Consider the following 20,461-nt stretch of genomic DNA (forward strand, 5'->3'; position numbering starts at 1 on the left):
AGCCTTGTGGGACACCAGGGTTGAGAATAATCGTGCCGGAGGTATTGCTGCCTCCGGCACGATTCTTAATACATCTTAATATATATAGATCTTAATATATTCACTGAATATCAGGATTACATCACCAGTGTCATCCAATTTACAATTAGTTTGGAAAAGTACTTTGCCTTGTATTTCTTATTTTATAATTACATCTGCTTTTAGCAGAATTCACAATATTTGGAAATAATACTGCAAACTAAGCATTACTAAGCAAACTGCAGTGTTTAGAACAATACAAAGCAATGAAGAATCTTTGTGCTGATTTATAAATATACAGATCACAGGAACTTGTTTCTGAAGAATCTGGCCAAGAATGTACCAGGAAAAGCCAGTGGTTCATGGATTTCAAACCTCTGTACTTGTTGGCTTCTCCTCATCAGCCACTCCCCAAATGCCCTTTGATGCATGGAGTTTGGCAGAAAATTGAGGCAATTCCCAACACTTGCACTGGGGAATTTGCCAGCAGAATCTGCATCAGGTTAGATAGAGTGTAGGAATAGTTATTCATTTTATTTTCAATTCTTTAAATTTTGTTAATTGATGGACTTTCTAATTATATCTGAATGCTAGTGACATTCAGAAACATCATGATTTTTGATAGATTTGACAACTGGCCAAACCAAGAGGCAACCACCCAGCAGGTATTTTACCGGCTATTTTGTGAGTGAGGCTTGTTCTGGCCTCCCACCTACAGCACTGCACCACCCAACACTACTATCTCCCCACCATTCTTCTAGAGCATAATGCTTGCCGATAAGGATTAGGCCTACTTCTGCCAGGAGGTTGACAATGGGTCATCCACTAAAAGTAAATTCATCCTTATAACGAAGGTCGAATGTGAGCATGGGCAGTTCACTCCTTCCAGGAAATTCCAGGTTTTGAGGAACTGTGAAGAGAAATGATAATTGTGCAACCATCAGAGTAGATCCCCACCTCTGGTCTAATGACAGATGGAACGTCATTAATAAAGCAGCTAAAGACCGTACAGCCTTGGAATTCCTGCATCCTTCTCCAACCACAACAATTTTCTTTTGTGCTAATTAAAACTCCAGCTTTTGGGACTGTTTTTCCCTTGTTGTCCATTGAGTAGTTTTACAGGACTCCCAATGCCATAGTCAGTGAAATACTGCCTTCAATGTCAAGGGCAGTCACTCTCACCTCACCTCCGGAATTCATCTCTTTGGTCCATATTGACATCTGGAGTTAAGGTGTTTTTTGAAACTCAAACTGGGCTTGGGTAGGTTAAAAGTAAGTTTGTTATGATAGCACTGACCTGTTTTCTATTAACAGGACATGTCTGGATGATTTTCCACATTATTGGGTAAATGCCAGTGTTGAACGGCTTACTTTGAGGCACAGCTGGTCTCAGCTCACAAGTCTTCAGTACTGCAGCTGGGATACTAATGTAAGCATGAATTGAAAACTGGTTAATGAAAAGAATTTTTTTTATTTTCCATTTGGCAGGGTGTGATAGCACAAATGCTTGGGTCTCCACTTTTATAATATATTATACACTTGATATCTTATGCTACACACTTGATCCAGTCATCCAAGTTATTATCAAGAGTTAGCATCCAAATCTGCAGAAGATACAAAGTTAGGTGGGAAGGAAAGCTGTGAGGAGGATACAAAAAGGCTGCAGAAGGATAAAGTGAATGTGCAAAATTTGGTGCATGGATTATGATGTGGAAAATGTGAAGTTAACTCCTTTGAGTTAAAAAGTAGGTTTTTTTTAAAATGGTGAGAGACTGAGAGATATTGGTTTTCAGGGGGCCTTGAATGTCCTTATACAGGAATAATGAATACGTGGCCTCATCCAGTCATTGGGATAGGTCCATCAGCTTGCACTCACTGTGCCACGTCAGCTGGGGATTGCCAGCAGTCCCTCGGCCTAGGACCGGAGAACCAGGGACTGTGTGAAATGTGATCAGATCTACTGGCCGAGTCCAGATCCAGATTCAAATACAGCTCTAGACTCTGAAGCACTGTAATGATGGGCATTGGTTTGTCACCATAAAACAGCTTATAGTACTGGTGAGTACAGGTTTGCTGCTGTATTGCACCAGTGCCATACTGGGAAGGGGGTTGGTGAATAGACCTCTTACATTAAAATACCAGGGAACAATATATGTTGGGTCCCAGCTGTGTGTACACTAGCATTTCTTTCTTCAAGGTGCTGTGAATCTTTGGAATTCACTTTCCCAGAGGACTGCGGGCCCTCTGTGTTTGAGTAGATTCAGTGGATGGTTCAGTTAATTCCTGGATTCTATGAGAATTTAGGGATAGTGTGGGAAGATATATTGGTATAAGATATTGAACAGTAGAGCAGGGTTGAAGGTCAAAGTGATCTACCTTGTTCCACATGTTCTTGAGTGACAACACTTCAATAGTAAAGTATTGGAGAGTCCTGAAACTGTGAATGGTACCATATAAATGCAAGTCTCTTTTTCCTGAATCATGCACATTTTGGGAGATGGAGAGTTTTGACAAAGAGTGCACCGTTCTTTCTAAGACTGCTTCTGTAATAAAATTGGCAATAACACTTCAATTAAAGCTTCACTCACAAAATACTTAATTTTTGCAAGTTTGAACAAGTAATAAATTACAGTGTAACAATTCACACCAAATTCCACAAACAGCACAAGTGGTGTGATTAGCTGCAATTAACACAGCTTTAGAAAAGAGAAAATAATTTTTTTTGAGCGGGTTTATTTTGTAACACCTTCCCCCAATTCATTTCAACTTTATATAATTTGGAGTGTGGCTATTATCACAAAGAGATGACCTAGAAAGATGTTTTAATTGGTGATTGTAACATGGGATACAGCAATGGTGCCACTGAACATTCTACAACAAACCCTGAATATACAGCTGTCACCTGATCTCCATAGTTACAGACATGAAACTATTGGTGCAATTATCATGCTGCAATGCGTATTGTCAAATTTAAAGAGCCAGTTTTTTCACTGACAACTGTTACGACATTGGAGAAAAATGACCAGTAAAAATTTATATGAAGAATGTTGCTCAAAGCCCCATAATTTAATAATTAAAATTAAGTGGATGGAAAATGGTTGCGTGTTTTTTACAATCAGAAAGTTGTGGAGAATGAGTCAACTGGCTGGGGCTCACACAAGGAATGGGATTTATTAGAACATATTGACTGAGGAACTGATGATTATCATATAAGTGATTATCTTTAGCTGCTGCAACTATGTTCACTCCATCATAAAATCAGTTTTCTATCTGTAACTCAATAATGAGGTAGCCCATACCTGCATATAGCAACATACATTTCTGAACTGCTAAATTGCAAGCAGCATCAACCTACAAGACACAGAGTCACCATCTACTCTTGATATTCAACACGATTACCACAGCCAAGTTCCCCATCATCAATATACTGAGGATCACCACTGGTCAGAAACTCAGCTGGACCTGTCACATAAAAACTGTGCAACACCAGCACTTCAGTTGTTGGGTATTCTGTGGTGAATGACTCTCTTCTTGACTCCCCAAAGCACTTCCACCAATGATAGGGCATGAATCAGGAGCATGAAGGAACACTGTCTATTTTGTTAGATGAATGCAGCTCTAATGACTCTCACATACCTGGAGCTCCTCTGGGTTTGACTCAGAATCCCTGATACATTCTGACTTCTTTGCGAATCTGGCTCACCCAAAGGCCTTTTAGAGTGTAGAGCACTGCTTCAATACCTGTGTGCACATGCAATGCCAGTGCCTATGCTTTGCCAAATGCAGCTTGCGGCCAGAAGGCCTTAGGGTCAGCTTACCAGAAAGGTTGCTGTGTACGTGAAGAAGCTCAGTGCACTTCTGGACAAAACATTTCACTTGACTGGCTCCCTTATTTACAAGCTGTTGTTGCCTTTGTTGTGGGGGAGGGCATGAAGAACAATAGTAGAATTTGTGCTGCAATTTCAACTAGTCACAACCAAGTTGCAAAGGGCTTTATTTCTCAGAGTGCAAGCCTCACCAAGTATCCAATAATCAGGGTGGTAGAATAAAATACTGCAGATGCTGAAGATCCAAAATAACAACAGGGAATGCTCAGCAGGTCATGCAGCTTTAATGGAGAAAGAATCAGAATTAATGTTTTGGGACAAAGGCCTTAAATAAAGACTAGCTTTTACTTCAGAGGATATTCAGAAGTTTAAAACAGATTTTAGAGGCACAGGAATTATCAGCTATAAGGTTAAAGCACAGCAAATGCTGGAAACACTCAGTGGGTTAGGCAGTATCTGTGGAAAGAGAGGCAGAGTTAGTGTTTCATGTCCAAGACCCTTCATCAGAAAGGCTAACTCCATTTCTCTTTCACAGTTACTGTCTGAGATGTTCAATATTTTCAGCATTTTCTGTTTTTATTTCAGATTTCAAGCACTGCATATTTTTGCTTTATTAGTTATGAGGAATGGTGTAGAGGCCGATGACACGGAAGACATTTTGAACCCTATCAAGCACATCTGAATTGTTACATCAAAAGAGCAGTTTAAAGAATTAGTGTTTCCCTAGAAATTAACACAAATGAGTTCGTTTAATTTTTAGTTGTAGTACCACTTGAATTGTAAATTATTGCGCCAATTTTTAAAATATTTTTCTCCAGTAGTTTTGGTGTCATGTAATATGTTGTGAATTTGCAATAAATGGGACATTTTTAACCAAATTTGCTGTTGTATTCTCCTGTTTTATTTTTAAAATGTTGAAATAAGAATCATCCATATTGCTAGACGGACGCAGTCACAAATAAGTAATACTAGGCGTAAATTTCATACCAATCTTTCCATTGCCTCATGGAGTTTATACAGAGGTTCAAGTTCCTTCAACGTCTGTTGCAGATCAGCAGTAAGCCACTGGATTCAAAACAGTTTTCAAAGCAACGTGAAGTTTAAAAAAATACTTGAAAGATAAAAAACTTTGTTGTGCCTCCTGCAACTATGTGCGTGCCCGGGAGATGAGACGGATGCATCTGAGTACAGGGCTGGCGCGCTTGCGCTGCGACTGGAACGCTCCCCGGGGTCAGACGCGGTCGCCGCGATTGGAACCTTTCCCGGGACCCGGCGCGTGCCTGTGTGGCGGGAGCGGAGCGGCGGCGGCGGAGGCAGCGGCCTGGCCTGCAAACCTAACCGGGACCGGGGCATGGCTCTCGCCCACACAGCTAGGCCAACCCGGAAGCCCAAACTGATCTCCTAGCTGCTGTTCCGAGTTCCTACATCTGTCTGTAATGGCTGTAGAAGCACAAGAGAAGGTATGTGTGAGAATGCAAGGACGGTGGTACAGATGAGTAGTTTACGTTAGTTTAGATTTTTTAAAAAAACAACGAACAAACTAGTGCATTGTGATATTTGCACTAAAAATGAGGATTATTTTTGGATTCCGGGATTAGAATGGCTGCTAAGTATTTGTATAAATAAATACTAAACTCACGGGCGGTTCACCTGAATTGGCATTGATTCTGTCTCTAAACTCGATGTCTGATATATTTTGCCGTGCTCGAGTTGTTTTGTAAGCAGCTCGATTTCTCAGTGTTTCTCTCCCCGGGAATGCGGCACGTTCCCTTCTGCGATTTTCCGGACAGTTTGTCTGGAAACGGTTGTGGCTTTGGTTCGGGTTGTTGCAATGCCTTCTTTTCTGAGGCAAATCCATTTGGGGGAGGGGGGTGTCGAGAGTGAGTTGTTTCCAGTTCTGTGGGTTCGGAGGTGGCTCAAGAGTCGTTTCAGTGTGAAATCCGCAGACTCTGCCACGCCACAGGTGGGGTGGGAGGTTCGGGATATGGTGTGCTGTTGTCGCCACCCAACCCCAACGTATGAGTTAAGAGCTGGGGCAGATAACTCGCATTCCCTTCCCCATAGTGCCCAGGAAATTCGGAGGCCATAGTTTGCAATGGGGCCCAGTGGCATATGCCAATACTGGCGCACTGTTCATCTCCTGGGCTAACTGACCACCAATATTGAACTGGGAAATGGCCAATCTGTTGGATAGACCATTATGATAAAGAATATGTTGTGGCACCTTGAGGCAAGGAGTCCAGTAGGGTCCAGCTGAAGCAGCCCTGGAGTGCGAGGTTTCTGGATGTAACACTGGAGCTGAGTGGCGTTGGTGGTGAGCTTGCAAACTCAGGCGATGTGAATAACCCTTGGTTACAATGTGGACGAGAGCCGATAGAGTCGGGGTGAGGGTGTATAGGGTTCTGAGGTCAGAGTGAGAGATTGTAGAGGAGGAGGAGGGAGTGAGGGGCAACCACGCTGTTCCTCTGACATCATGACCATCTCACCCCATTCCATCTAGATGAAAAGCCATGGACTTGAAACATTAACTTTTTCTCTCTCCACAGGTGCTACCTGACCTGCTAAGTATTTCCAGCATTTTCTGTATTTGTTTATATAAACTGTTGCTCAAGTGTTGTTGAAAAGAGTGACTGTTCGATCACAGATTTTTGTTTATTTTGTTAAAAGCTGCATAAATCGAGAGATTCCTAGCACACACACAGATTTATTTTATTCCTTATTTTCTGGAGGCTTACTTGGGAGCACCACCAGTTCACTATTTTATCTTAGGCCAGGATTAGACAAATTAAGGGTGGCTGATTCCTTTAGTGGCTATTTATGGTTTCTCACATGCATAATCTTTATTAATTCACTCTGGTCAGTGAAAAAAAATAAGTATGCTCAGTCTGTTGTGACAAGCTAAGTTAAGGCATTTCCTCTGGTTATAACATCATTGATTTGTTTCTCTTTCTATTATATCTACTCTCTGTTTCTCTCCCTTTGGCATGGTGAAATGGCAGGGGCGTGAGGTGGTCAATGTTGCTGCTGCACAGTTCCGGGGACCTTGTTTCAATACTGACCTCTGGTCCTGTCTGCAGAGTTCTCAAGTTCTCCCCATGACTACATGGGTTTCACCCCCTTGGTGCACTGGGAGATTAATTGGCTATTGTAAAATATTGTTTGCTGTAGAGTGGCAAAACAATCAAAAATGAGAGTTGGTGAGCAGGTGAGAGAGAATAACTTGGAGGTCTACATGGGAATTAGAGAATGGAATTGAGGGGATTGCTCAGCTGGAGCTAGAACGGACCCAGTGGGCTGAATGGACATAACTAGTAAGTGAGTGAGGAAACCCTTCATCTAGACGTTGAAATGATGCCCATTCAGCTATTTTTTATTAAAAGTATACTACTTTTGCAGAAGCTTGGCACTTTTACATTGATAAACCTAGCTATATCTTTTGTACTTTCTCACTTGGTTCTTCCCTTGGGTTGTTTCAAGCAAACTAAAACAATACAATTTCCTTATTAAATTTTGTTATTAAGTTTTGTTTTCCTTATTAAATTATGAAGTTAGTTGGAATGAATTTAAAATGTAGTAAACTTCAATAAAGTTTTGTTGAATGGGTGTCAATACTTTTCAAGATGGAAAACTTTGCAGTAGATCATATTTTACGTTAATTCTTGGAGCAGCTGCTTCAGGTTTAATTTATTCATTGAAGTCATTGCAATTCTTTGCCACCAGGGTGACAAAGAATTAACAGAAATTTGCATTGAATTACCTTGAGGAAATGAATCCAATCACAGTTGGTACAATTGTATGAATGCTTCACCTGCTGGGAATCTAATTTGTTCTATGTGCCAATTTACTCCTGTTTCAGTCCACAGTCTACACTGTTTCCTTTTTTTGTTATCTATATTGAGGTATCAATTTGAAAATTAGGCTCTTTCCAGAAATTTGTGCAAGAAAAAAAAATTGACTGTGTGTAACACTATATTTGCCATATGACGCTCCAGTTCTGTTCCTTCCTCCCAGCTCAGCCATATAACAGCTGCTTTGGCAATATCAGTTTACTTTGTACCATTTTAGGAGGAATGCAGGTTTCTGTTTTCATTAGAAAAAATATGGCAGGCAAAAAATATTGTACGGGTGACTCCTGCATTATGGTGGGGGGGGGGGGGGAGGGGAGGGATGTTTTTGCATTCCTAGAAAACGGGCCATGTCCTGAATTTCTGTAACATGAAGCTGCATCATCAGCATGTGAATCAAGAAACTTGAGTGGAAAAAAAATTGTTCTGTTGATTTATCTACTTTCTTTTTCCAGACAAATTCCATGAGAGAACTTTATTCTGAATCTTAATTTTTTGGGTAGTGATTTGTGAGTTCTGCAAGGGCGAATTTCCATCCCAAATGGCCGTAACATGGGGGCCACCTCTAAGAATAATGTTGTAGCCAGTTTAGCAATTTAATTGGCATGAATCAGAAATCATTTACAATAAATGCATAACTGCTACACAGAAAAATCACTGTGTTTTGTACCCTGTGTTTTTCAGCTGTGTTCTTCTGTAATTGAATGTTATATGGTGCTCTGTCTTTGAGTGGGTTATAAATATAACCAATGTAAAATTGCCTGGTTAGTAATCTTTCATTTTTAACTAGAAGTAATACATAGAACATAGAACAGTACAGCACAATACAGGCCCTTCAGCCCACAATGTTGTGCCGACCTTTAAACCTCGCCTAAGACTATCTAACCCCTTCCTCCCACATATCCCCCTATTTTAAATTCCTCCATATGCTTATCTAGTAATCTCTTGAATTTGATCAACGTACCTGCCTCCACCACCACCCCAGGCAGCGCATTCCATGCCCCAACCACTCTCTGGGTAAAAAACCTTCCTCTGATATCTCCCTTGAACTTCCCACCCATTACTTTAAAGCCATGCCCTTTTGTATTGAGCATTGATGCCCTGGGAAAGAGGCACTGGCTGTCCACACTATCTATTCCTCTTAATATTTTGTACACCTCTATCATGTCTCCTCTTATCCTCCTCCTCTCCAAAAAGTAAAGCCATAGCTCCCTTAGTCTCTCCTCATAATGCATACTCTCTAAACCAGGCAGCATCCTGGTAAATGTCCTCTGCACCCTTTCCAACGCTTCCACATCCTTCCTATAATGAGGCAACAAGAATTGGACACAGTACTCTGTGTGGTCTAACCAGAGTTTTATAGAGCTGCATCACTACCTCGCGGCTCTTAAACTCGATCCCTCAACTTACGAAAGCTAACACCCTATTAGCTTTCTTGACTACCCTATCCACCTGTGAGGCAACTTTCAGGGATCTGTGAATATGGACCCCCAGATCCCTCTGCTCCTCCACACTACCCAGAATCCTGCCGTTAACGTTGTACTCTGCCTTGGAGTTTGTCCTTCCAACGTGTACCACCTCACACTTCTCTGGATTGAACTCCATCTGCCACTTCTCAGCCCAGCTCTGCATCCTATCGATGTCCTTCTGCAATCTTTGACAATCCTCTACACTATCCACAACACCACCAACCTTTGTGTCATCTGCAAACTTGCCCACCCACCCTTCTACCCCTTCATCCAAGTCATTAATAAAAATCACGAAAAGCAGAGGTCCCAGAACCGATCCTCATGGAAGACCGCTAGTCACAGCCCCTCCTATCTAATGCACTTCCTCCACCACAACCCTCTGCTTTCTACAGGCAAGCCATTTCTGAATCCACATGGCCAAGCTTCCCTAGATCCCATACTCTCTGACCTTCCGAAGGAGCCTACCATGTGGAACCTTGTCAAATGCCTTACTAAAATCCATGTAGACCACATCTACTGCACTACCCTCATCAATCTGTCTGGTCACCTCCTCAAAGAACACTATCAGGCTTGTGAGACATGATCTGCCCTTCACAAAGCCATGCTGGCTATCCCTGATCAGACCATGATTCTCTAAATGCCCATAGATACTATCTCTAAGAATCCTTTCCAACAGCTTGCCCACCACAGACGTAAGGCTCACTGGTCTGTAATTCCCTGGACGATCCCTACTACCTTGTTTGAATAAGGGGACAACATTTGCCACCCTCCAATCCTCCTGTACCATTCCCATGGACAACGAGGACTCAAAGATCCTAGCCAAAGGCTCAGCAACTTCCTCCCTCGCCTCGCGGAGCAGCCTGGGGAATATTCCGTTGGGGTCCGGAGACTTAGCTGTCTTAATATTTTCTAACAGTTCCAACACCTCTCTCTTGAGAATCAACATGCTCTAGAACATTAACCTTCCCAATACTGTCCTCAGTGTCATCGAGGCCCCTCTCCTTGATGGATACTGAAGAGAAGTATTCATTGAGGACCTCACCCACTTCCACAGCTTCCAGGCATATCGTCCCACTTTTATCCCTAATCAGTCCTACCTTTACTCCCATCATCCTTCTGCTCTTCACATAAGTGAAAAATGCCTTGGGGTTTTCCTTAACCCTACTCGCCAAGGCCTTTTCATGTCCCCTTCTTGCTCTCCTCAGCCCCTTCTTAAGTTCCTTTCTTGCTACCCTATATTCCCTATAATGCAACCACTTTCTTTTGGGATACAGATTGCTTCTGATTAGTGGGATTGAAGTAGTTTTAGTTGATTGAATATGTGCTTCCTGGTAGAAGAGGCCCTTTACATGTTAGCAGGTGTTTGCACTTCAGATGGAACTTTCACCTGAAATTCAGTTTCCCTGGGCAAGCTCTCTTCAGTATTTTTTTTAATATTGAAATTCTAATCATGAAAGACTCAAAACTGAGAATTTTCAATAGACCAAGGAAAGTTGAATGGAATCCAGAAAAATTTGTAGAAGGGAAAATAGTACACTTTGCTCTGTACTGCTATTGTTTTTACCTGTACTACATCAATGCACTCTACTAACTCAATGCAACTGCACTGTGTAATGAATTGACCTGTATGATCGGTTTGCAAGACAAGTTTTTCACTGTACCTCAGTACAAGTGACAATAATAAACCAATACCAATACAAGAGTTGGGAAGTCGTGTCAAATTGTGGAAAACTTTGGCTAGACTGCACTTTAGGAATGTTGTGATTAAGCTAGAGAGGGTGTGGGAAAGATTCACAGGGATGTTCCCTGAACTATAGGGAGAGATTGGATAAGCTGGGAATGTTTTCCCTGGAGCAGAGGAGTGATCTTATAGATGTTTATAAAATTATGAGGGGCATAAATAGGGTAAATATTCACACTTTTCCCAGGGTAGGGAAGTCTAAAGCTAGAGGATGTAGGATTAAGGTGAGAGGGGAAAGAGTTAAAAGTGATCTGAGGGGCAAGTTTTTTTTACATAGAGAGTGGTGGGTAAATGGAACAAGCTGCCAAAGGAAGTTGTCCAGGTGGGTGCAATTATAGTGTTTTTTTTTCCCCCAAAAACAATGTTTGGGCAGGTACATGGATAGGAAAGGTTTAGAAGGATATGGGCCAAATGCAGGCAAATGAGATTAGTTTAGAGAGGCATCTTGGTTGTCATGGACAATTTGGGCTGAAGGGCCTGTTTGCATGCTGTATAACTCTATGAATGTATGAAGTGAAATGTTATTTTTGCTGGGGGGAAATTGAAAGTGGACATTTCAAAATGATTTTTGTTTAATTATCAGCACAGAAGGATTAAACGTGTATTAGGTGGTATAATCTTGTATCTCAAAATGCAGTTGAATATTCACTGAACATTTATTACATATTCAATGAATATTCAACTGTACTTTAAGAAACAAGGTTCTAAGTTGGTTTACCTATTCTTTCATGCTCTTTTAGCCAACAAGTCAACAACAGCTGTGTATTTTGGTCTTAAGTTTCCGACATTGCTGCTTAAAACTAACTTCTAAAGTCAGACCAGAGCAGCTCTCCTGATTATAATTTGTTAGAAAATTACTTTCCTGCCTGATCTTAGTTCCAGAAAGATTGAGAAGGAATTTTTTTTGTATTAAAGGAAATATTTATTGCAGTTTATTTGAAGTAGTAGAAATAATACCATAGAAAATCCAGTGATTTTATTGATTATTCATAGATCTCCAGGGGTCTGGAAATCTCGGTTATAAAACCTGATATTAGAAATGCACAGCTTTTGTTTTGGAATATTAAATTCATCACAGTGACACTCAATAGTCATTGGTAATGTTACACTCAAGAACTTTTAATATTTTTATCTTTTAGCTGGAGATGCCCAACAGATAACAGCAGTTTGATATGAAAGTAGGTTTGAGAACTTACTAATTAATTGATGTTATTATTTTTACCAGGAAAGAGTGCATTTGTATATATGACCAAGATGTTAAATCGACAAACAGTAATGTGTTGAAGATCTCAATTAGGTGCTTGCAGGTGAAGTTACAACGTTTAAAGAAATGGCTTCAAGTGATATGATTCCAGAAAATTTGAAGCATCATCAGCAAAAGAACAGGAAGCTTCCCATTAGGTCCATTGACCATGAAGCTGAAGCAGATGGCTGTTTTCTTTTTGAAGCAGATGAAGCTTGGAAGGAATATCACCAAGCTCTCTATCAGTTCTATGAAGCCAAAGAACTGTGTGATGTAACATTGAAGGTGAGAAAAATGCCTCCTTTTGTTTTTAAACAACTGTCTGACACCCTCACTTCTCTCTCCAAAATATCCACACCTAATGGCATTCGATGCAAAGTAACTTGGGATGTGGTTGATCTGAATATGAATTTTTTCTCTGTCAGGAATCTTGATTTTAAACTGTCAATTGGGCTGTAAGATTCAGTGGGGTTACTTTTCTGGGCAAGCTATCACAAACAATTCTATAATGTGAAAGCAATTGTAGGTGCTGAATATCTGAATAAAGAAATGTGGGGCATGCTCAACAGGTCAGTTTGCATCTGTAAAGAGGAAAACAATTATTAATGAGTTCAGAAATTCCATGAGGAAAGGTCATTGACCTGAAAAGTTAACCCTGTCTTCACAGAAATTTCCTCAGCTGCTGAGCATTTCCTGCATTTTGTTTTTGCAACAATTCACTTATCAAGAATGTAGAAAATGTTGAGAAAACTCTGAGAAAACTCTGCTTTCTTGACGCACTGGTGCTACTCCAAACATTACAGAATTCATGCTCATTGGAAGTAAGATATAGCAGTTGCACTGCATGTCATCACCCAGGTAGCTTACTGGTGGCAGAATTTTAGGCATTTCTTTGTTGCTTGTTCAGCTGTACCTGGATGTGTCAGACCCTAATCCCAGTTTGTAAAAACATTGGCAAATATATTTTCACTTCAGTCAGCATTGTTTTACCGTGCAGTGATGTGAGAACATTTTGTTCTGCACGTTGGATTCTATGAACCACCAGAATTAATTCTCTGACCACCTGTCTTTGATGTGGTTGCCTCTAGGTCTATTTTTATTATTTTTGCCAATAAAGTCCAGCAGCTCTGGATTCTAGGTTATAAGCATCTGAATCCTGTTGCACAAATGTAATCCAAGGAAAAGCTTGTGTCAGCATATGTACACAGACCTTTGATCCTTCACCCATAAATATTTTATATCCTTTTGAGCTTCCACATTCTCATTATGACATTAAATATGTTGCACGTTGGTCCTGCTATTCTAGTACAGCTAAAATTGAGACACATCTACCTGCCAATGTGGAAAATTGCCCCAGGTGAGTCCAGGCTACAAAATGCAGGATAAATCCAATCTGCCTAATTACTGCACCATCAGTCAGCAGTAAAGTGTTATTGATGGCATTATCAAGCAGAACTTGCCTTAACCTGCTCACTAAAGCTCACTTTGGGTTTCACCAGGACCTTGTTACAAACTCGGTTCAGATTTGGACAAAAAAATTGAATGCCAGAAGCATGGTGAGAGTGACTGTCCTTGACGTCAAGGCAGCATTTCATTGAATAGGGTGTCAAGGAACCCTAATTCAGTCAAATGCTGTTTTCATGTAAAACTGAGGTCAATCTGAATCAAAAGGAAAACTCTCCACCTACTAGAATCATATTTGGTACTGAAGAATATGGTTGTGAATGTTGGAGGACTGTCACCTCACCTCCAGGATATCACTGCAGGAGTTCCCTGGGGAAATATCCAAGGTCCAATCATGTTTGTCTGCTTCATTGGTGACCGATCTTCCTTCGTGTGCTCAAAAGTGTGAATGTTCCCTGGTGATCAATTCCATTGGTGGTAATGCAGAAATTGTCCATGTTCGCACATAGCAAACTGGAGACAACATCCAGATAATTGGCAGTATCATTTGAGGTGATAATTGGCAGGTATCATTTATGGCACATAATCGAAGGCTAATCATACTCCTTTTTTCAATAGCAGTAATTGTATGTATGGAGTCTCATCACACCCAGTCAAACTGTTAACGTACTTTGCAAATTTTGGTGTTGCTACTAAATTCTGCTGTGGAAATTTTAATGTTTACCTTTTTAAATAATGAACAACATTATTAGAATTAATGTTAGGACTTTTCAGGAGCTAGATTTCATAATGTATTAAACTCAGTTTTGTTCATGTCATTTATCTGATTCAATTTTGATCAAGACATTCAGAATTATGATAATCTGCTCTAAGTATAATTTGTTTTTAAATGCGTATTGCACAAGGAAAGTAATCTGCTGTAACTAATACTCCCAATTTAGTAGAGATGGTAGTTTTTTAAGCAGCCTTTGTTGATTCAGGCTCATTTTAAATTGAGTTACTAAAGTTATGTTTTATTTTCCTCCTCCCAATAGGTTGGGCCTAAATTAATTCCATGCCACAAATTGGTGCTAGCCTGTGTGATTCCATACTTCAGAGCAATGTTTCTTTCAGAAATGGCTGAAGCCAAACAGGACTTGATAGAGATTAAAGATTTTGATGGCAATGCAATGGATGACCTTGTGAAGTTTGCTTATTGCTCGAGGATTAAACTTACTGTAGACAACGTACAACCTCTTCTGTATGCAGCATGCATTCTGCAGGTAGAGCTTGTGGCCAAGGCGTGCTGTGAATACATGAAAGCCCATTTTCACCCATCAAACTGCCTAGCAGTCCGGTCATTTGCTGAGAGTCACAACCGCGTTGACTTAATGGGCATGGCTGATAAGTATGCTTGCGAACACTTTAATGAAGTAGTAGAATGTGAAGACTTTATAAATGTTTCACCAAAGCACCTCATTGCACTTCTTTCATCCAGTGATCTGAATGTGGAAAAAGAAAAGCAAGTGTATAATGCTGCTGTGAAGTGGCTGTACTCAAATCCACAACATCATGCCAAGTGGTTGGACCAAGTTCTTGCACAGGTAGGTTGGAGCTTTAGTTAGAGATCAGTATAGGTTTAGCTGGTCTTTAAGTGGTAAAATGCAAAATTGTAGATTAATTTTCAAGGTCATTGTATATTGTGAACATTATTGATACAATGATTTTTATGCTGCACAAAAGTAGCCTTTTAGATGAGTTCAGATCACAATTGCTCCACATGCTTCTATTTAAAATGCAAAGCTTAATGAACAGATTTACTCAGCAGGTAGTTAGAGGTTATATTGCAATTAAATGTGAGGCCAGAAAAGTAACAACATCAAGAGATTGTATCTGGATCATCACCACTGAGATGGTTGATGAATCCTGTTTCTTAAGGATGCCTCTGTGTATGCTTTGCTCCTTGCAGTCAGATGAAAGGATTAAATACAGATGCTTCAGGGGAAGTCATGGTGCTTTCTTCTCATGTGTTATATTGTATCTGGCCTCTGAGAACTCAAAGCAAACCTTTAGTATTTTTTTTCTTGCACATTTAAACATGAAATATCTGGCCCCATTGGAAGCATTTCAGCTATGCATAGTAGGTGGAGGAACTAAAATTCGAGGCAAGGCATTTTATAACAGATCTCTGCCTGCCTGCTATAAACTTGAACTGGGAGCAGGCGCTAGCTAAGGTCCTCCCTCGCCAACATCAAAAGAAGATGAGATGAGTTCGCATCATCCTTTTCAACAGTTTTGCTTCCTTTGCCTGAAAACAAAGTGTGCTGGAACTGGAATTCTCACTCATTAGAAAGTGCAATTTGGGAATGCTTCTGAGTCTTCAGCTAGTGTGGTCCAGCCTCCTTAAGAGTGGAAAGGAATCGTTCTGCCATCTAGCAAGCACTCACTCCGTCTTTATGGAGTTGGCAAAAGGCTGATAGCTAGATGTCTACACTTTCAACTGCGAAGTGCCCCAAAGGGTTTGGGGCCAAAAATTTGCAACCAGATAAGTTTTTGATGAAGGGTTACTAACCTGAAGAATGAACTCTGTTTCTCTTTCCACAGATGCTGCCTGACCTGCTAAATATTTCCAGCACTTTGTTTTTATCTTAAGTGCGCCTTGTGCTATTTTTTTTCTGATCAGGACATCTGTGGTGATAGTAGGATCCTGGATAATGAACACAGGATGTGTGTTAGACAGTAGCACCAGTGCACTTATCCTGCTGCACAGATGCTTTTCTATCCATGCAAAGCATAATTTAAAAAAACTTCTGCATTCTGAGTATGATTTGGCAAATAATTTCGATAGTGCACATCTTCCATTTATTTCAAGCAGCTTTTACAATTTTTTTTGCAAGTAGCATTAAGCTTTGACTTGATATTCACATCATGGCTATTTTACAACAGAGTTTTAGGTCATCCATCTAATTGCTGATGTTTAGCTCATTTAAGTTCTGTATGAAAGGATTCACTAGTTTGAAATTCCTTTGTATCCAAGCAAAAATTTGAATGTTCCTTAGAATGCCATTCATGCCCTGCCACCAACATGTACATTTTCTTGAATTAGAGGCTGCCACACAGTGATGGTACATGATGCCAGTAGAGAACTGAACAATGTAACTGTTTGTCAGCTTTTTTCATATGGCAGTGGGTTCTATTGATTGAATTTGTGTCTGGCTGGCCTCCAGGATAAAAAAAAATGCTTATTCAGTTTTACTGATGGAGCCTTAAAGATGAAATTTTATGTGTTTATGTTGAAGGGTCAAAAGGCATGCTCCAGGCACATCAGAAGTGCTTCATTCATTGAACTATGTTTGGAGATCTTGCGGATATGAGATGTCTTTTATTTTGAAATTGGGTCATCCTGCTGTCATTAACAGCCCAGATGGAGATGCCTGAAGGAGACCTATTGGCTTCAATAATAACATGGGTTAGACAAACAATCGCTGCCACCAGATGGCTTGTTCCCTGAATCCTGAAAAGCTCCCAGAGCAACTGTGATCCGATGTTGCATTATGTGAACAAGGGCTCCTTGCTCATTTGGTTGGGCAGACGTGCACAACGTCCTGCCAGTGGCAGACCTCCTTGAGTAATATAACAATCATGGGGAACTTCAATCAATATACAGAGAGAACAATCCAAATTAGCAATAGTGTGTGAAGGATGAATTCATGGAGTGAATTTTTTTTAGATTGGTTGTTAGAAGGTAGAGGAACTCTGGACACAGTCTTTGTAATTTAAAAATGGTTTATTAATAAAGACAAACACGGGGACAGAATAAACGGGAACAGATGCACACTCACACAGGAGACAGCGAACGTGAGGGGGAATCGCAATGAGGATGACACACACACACACACACACACACACACACACACACACACACACACAAAATAAACAAGGTACAGCTTATTGAGGGATAAACATTTCAATGCCTGAGTACCTTGACTCAAACGAACATTAGCCCTAACACTCCCTGGAATCTGACTAAGTCACTCCCAAACCACATGGTAGTGCAGACTCTTACCAGTGGTCTCTGCAGCGCTTTCTCACTATTCCTGGGGCAGTTAAAAAAGAGAGGGCCAGGGGATTGCAACACTCGGTGGAGCCTGGCCAGGTGATTTAGACAGGCCAATGGCTTGGAGGTCAAGGACAAAGGTGTTTACCACGGCCAATGGTCAGGCAGGTTCAGGAACAAAGGTGCTTCTCCAAGGCCAATCCCTATGCCTACACCTGATGGGTGGGGTGGAGCCACACCTTGATTGACAGTGGTGTCACTTCTGACCTGAGGAGCAATGCTGTCCTCCGACCAGGGGGGTCAGAGTTGTTACTGTTACGTGACAGCCATGTGCTCTCCTACTACATTCCACCCCTTGGAAGTTAGATCACTTACCAATGAAGGGGAGAGCTACAACTAAGGAAAGAGATATGTGTCAAAATGTGGTAATAGTAACTTTCAAGGATAGCAGAAAATACAAAAAAAACTATAACAACTAAAACGAGGGCAGTGGCCCAGTGGGTGACAGTTGCCCAACATTCCCCCGGAGACCCAAATGGCCACCTGTTTCCCCAGAAGGTGCCGTGCTGGAGGAGCTGGTCCCTCACTTTTGAATTTTGGCCACCGAGTCCCTAACATGAGCAGCCAGTCTGGTGGTGTTGCTGGATTCATCAGGGATAAAAGTGCAGTACTCCTTACTAATCACTGCACACGTACCACCATCTGCAATGAGTAGGTAATCCAGGGCCGTCATTCTGCAGGACTCAGCCAGCATCTGGAGCACACTGGTCATTTGTATGACCTCACGGGACAGTTGGGCCATGCCATATGTGGGGTAGGCTATCATCCAGAACCTCTCCACCTCCGTGATGGCCCTCCTGTCCCTGTGGCCGCTGTATGCCAGGTGCTCCTCAAGTTCTTGGAGAGGTGGATATAGGGCACCCCAAACACTGGACAGCAGCAGCCATACCAGCTCGTGGGGAGCCATGGGTATGCACGGTAGCCGCAAATCCAGAGGGTCCCACTCAAAGTCCGGGGAGCCCCCAGCTTAGCGGCACCATTGGCAGCGGTCACTGAGGCACCTGAATACCAGTTTCGCTCACACTCACTATGGCCAACTGAAAAGGTGGAACTGTGCTCGTTGTGGAGTCTGCACCAGCATTCAGGCTTACTCAACGTCTGTGGGGTGACTCTGAGGGTCGGGACTCGGGTGGAGGTCATATTATAGGAAGGGAAATACCAGGTCCTGAAACACCCACCCTATTGGGAATCTCTGGAAGGACTGTGCTGCAGTGGTGAGGAACTGCCATCCGGCGCAGCACCCCCCCCCCCCCCCCCCCAACCGATATACCGAACCCGATCGGCGCAAAAAGTCTGTGTAAGCAGTTCATTTGAAGATTATCCAGGGGAATCATGGTAAATGACAGAGCTTCACCAGCATGTGCTGGGGTCCATGGACAAATCCAACAGTCCCATATATTAGAGGTGCTGGGCGAATTCATAGGCAACTTTGGGGAAGGTGTTAGCAGATGTCGATGCCAATCATCATGGTCAGGAGGAGGGAGTGGAGTAGTGCCATCACCTGCCAGAGGCTCCATCTGGCGACTGTCTTACCAGCTGAGACCTGCAATTCAAAAAGGACACCTGCCTGGTAGGAAGCGAGTGGCAGTGCTTGTCCCACAGCTTGCTTTGCTGCTTCAAAGCAGCCTGTTGTTTTGGGTCCCTGTGCGGACGTATGTGGCCTCAGGTCCCCTGGGCGCGGAAGGGTGATGGTGCAAGCACGCTGGGGACCCTGGCCTCCATCCTATGGGGGGGGGGGGGGGGTAGGTAGAGGTCTGCCACCCCGTGGGTGAGGGTTCCTGCTGGTGGGAATGGGCCATTTCCTGTCACAGCAGGTCCCGGAGCTGAGCCACAAGGGCAGGGGAGACTTTCAGGTGAGGGAGGGGCGGAAGCAATATCAGTGTCTGCAGGGGCAGGCCACATGGTCTGGTGGTTGGGGGCACCCTGTGTCGGGCTTGGACCCAGGGTGGCTGTGGATCTTCCCGCAGCTGGGCTTCCCCCCGCAGAGCTCCTTCCAGCACGCGTGGAGAGTGGAGGTCGGGACCCCGTCTATGCTGGCGTTATCCACCCCTGCGCACAACAGGTCTAAGTATAACTGCTTGTGTGGGACAGGGGTGTCGTGTCCCCAGCCCTCATCTCTGCTCTGCGGACCTGGGTGGGTGCCCCCCGCTGCATGTATTCCAACCCTTCCAGGAGGGTGATGTCTTCCCGCACGGTCCTCCCACTAACCGGTCCGATGAAAGGCAGGACTACTGGCCTCAACTTGGGCGCGTGGTGGTGACCAGGTAACCTGCTAGTGCGCTGGTCGCCATGGTGTCCTCCAAGGGCTCAAGTTCACCAGCACCCATTCCCTGATGATCCTGGTGCCCTCACTGACTGTGCTCCACTGCGGTCGCCTGCATAAATCCCATTCAAGGAGGGTACCCTTATTGCAGTCACCACCCACTCCCACAGGGTAGTGTTGTCCCCAGCCCCTCCACGTGGCACCCGCGGGGCATTGTTAATGCTCTGCTGGTCAGACAAGCTCCCCAGGGTGCTTGCCTCCAGGTGAGAGGGGCTCACGGTGGGGGCCCCCTCATCCCACAGTTGGAGCAACCACGTGGCCAGGTGTTCGCCCGGCTGCTGGTGGTACCGGTCTGCCAGCTGGGTTAGCTCCTTGATGGAGAAATCTCGGGTCTCCTTGGTCTCAGAGGGGCTCCATGTACTTTCCCCTGCGGCGGTCGCATCCCCGGTCCCCTCCCTTTCGTGGCAGACCCGGGTCTGTGTTTGGACAGGTCAAGCCTCCAGGGGCTTGGGTACATTGGGTGGAGGGCGGGCGTGAGGGGGCCCCTGCTCTTTG

General features: G+C 42.9%; 1 protein-coding gene across 2 annotated transcripts in view; it reads left to right on the forward strand.

Annotated features, from left to right (window-relative positions):
- Positions 1-5,160: 5,160 nt before the first annotated feature.
- klhl8 (kelch-like family member 8) overlaps positions 5,161-20,461 on the forward strand; it is a 36,235-nt gene continuing 20,934 nt past the window's right edge. The window contains exons 1-3 of one of the 2 annotated variants that reach the window (XM_052010130.1): positions 5,161-5,305; positions 12,126-12,428; positions 14,582-15,130. In XM_052010130.1, the coding sequence (XP_051866090.1) occupies positions 12,231-12,428; positions 14,582-15,130 (747 nt within the window). In that variant the 5' untranslated portion in view covers positions 5,161-5,305; positions 12,126-12,230. The remainder of the gene's footprint in view (positions 5,306-12,125; positions 12,429-14,581; positions 15,131-20,461) is intronic. The other variant, XM_052010129.1, reaches the window with a different exon arrangement.

This window comes from Pristis pectinata, chromosome 2 (assembly GCF_009764475.1).
Source record: "Pristis pectinata isolate sPriPec2 chromosome 2, sPriPec2.1.pri, whole genome shotgun sequence".
In the NCBI taxonomy this organism is placed as follows: Eukaryota; Metazoa; Chordata; class Chondrichthyes; order Rhinopristiformes; family Pristidae; genus Pristis; species Pristis pectinata.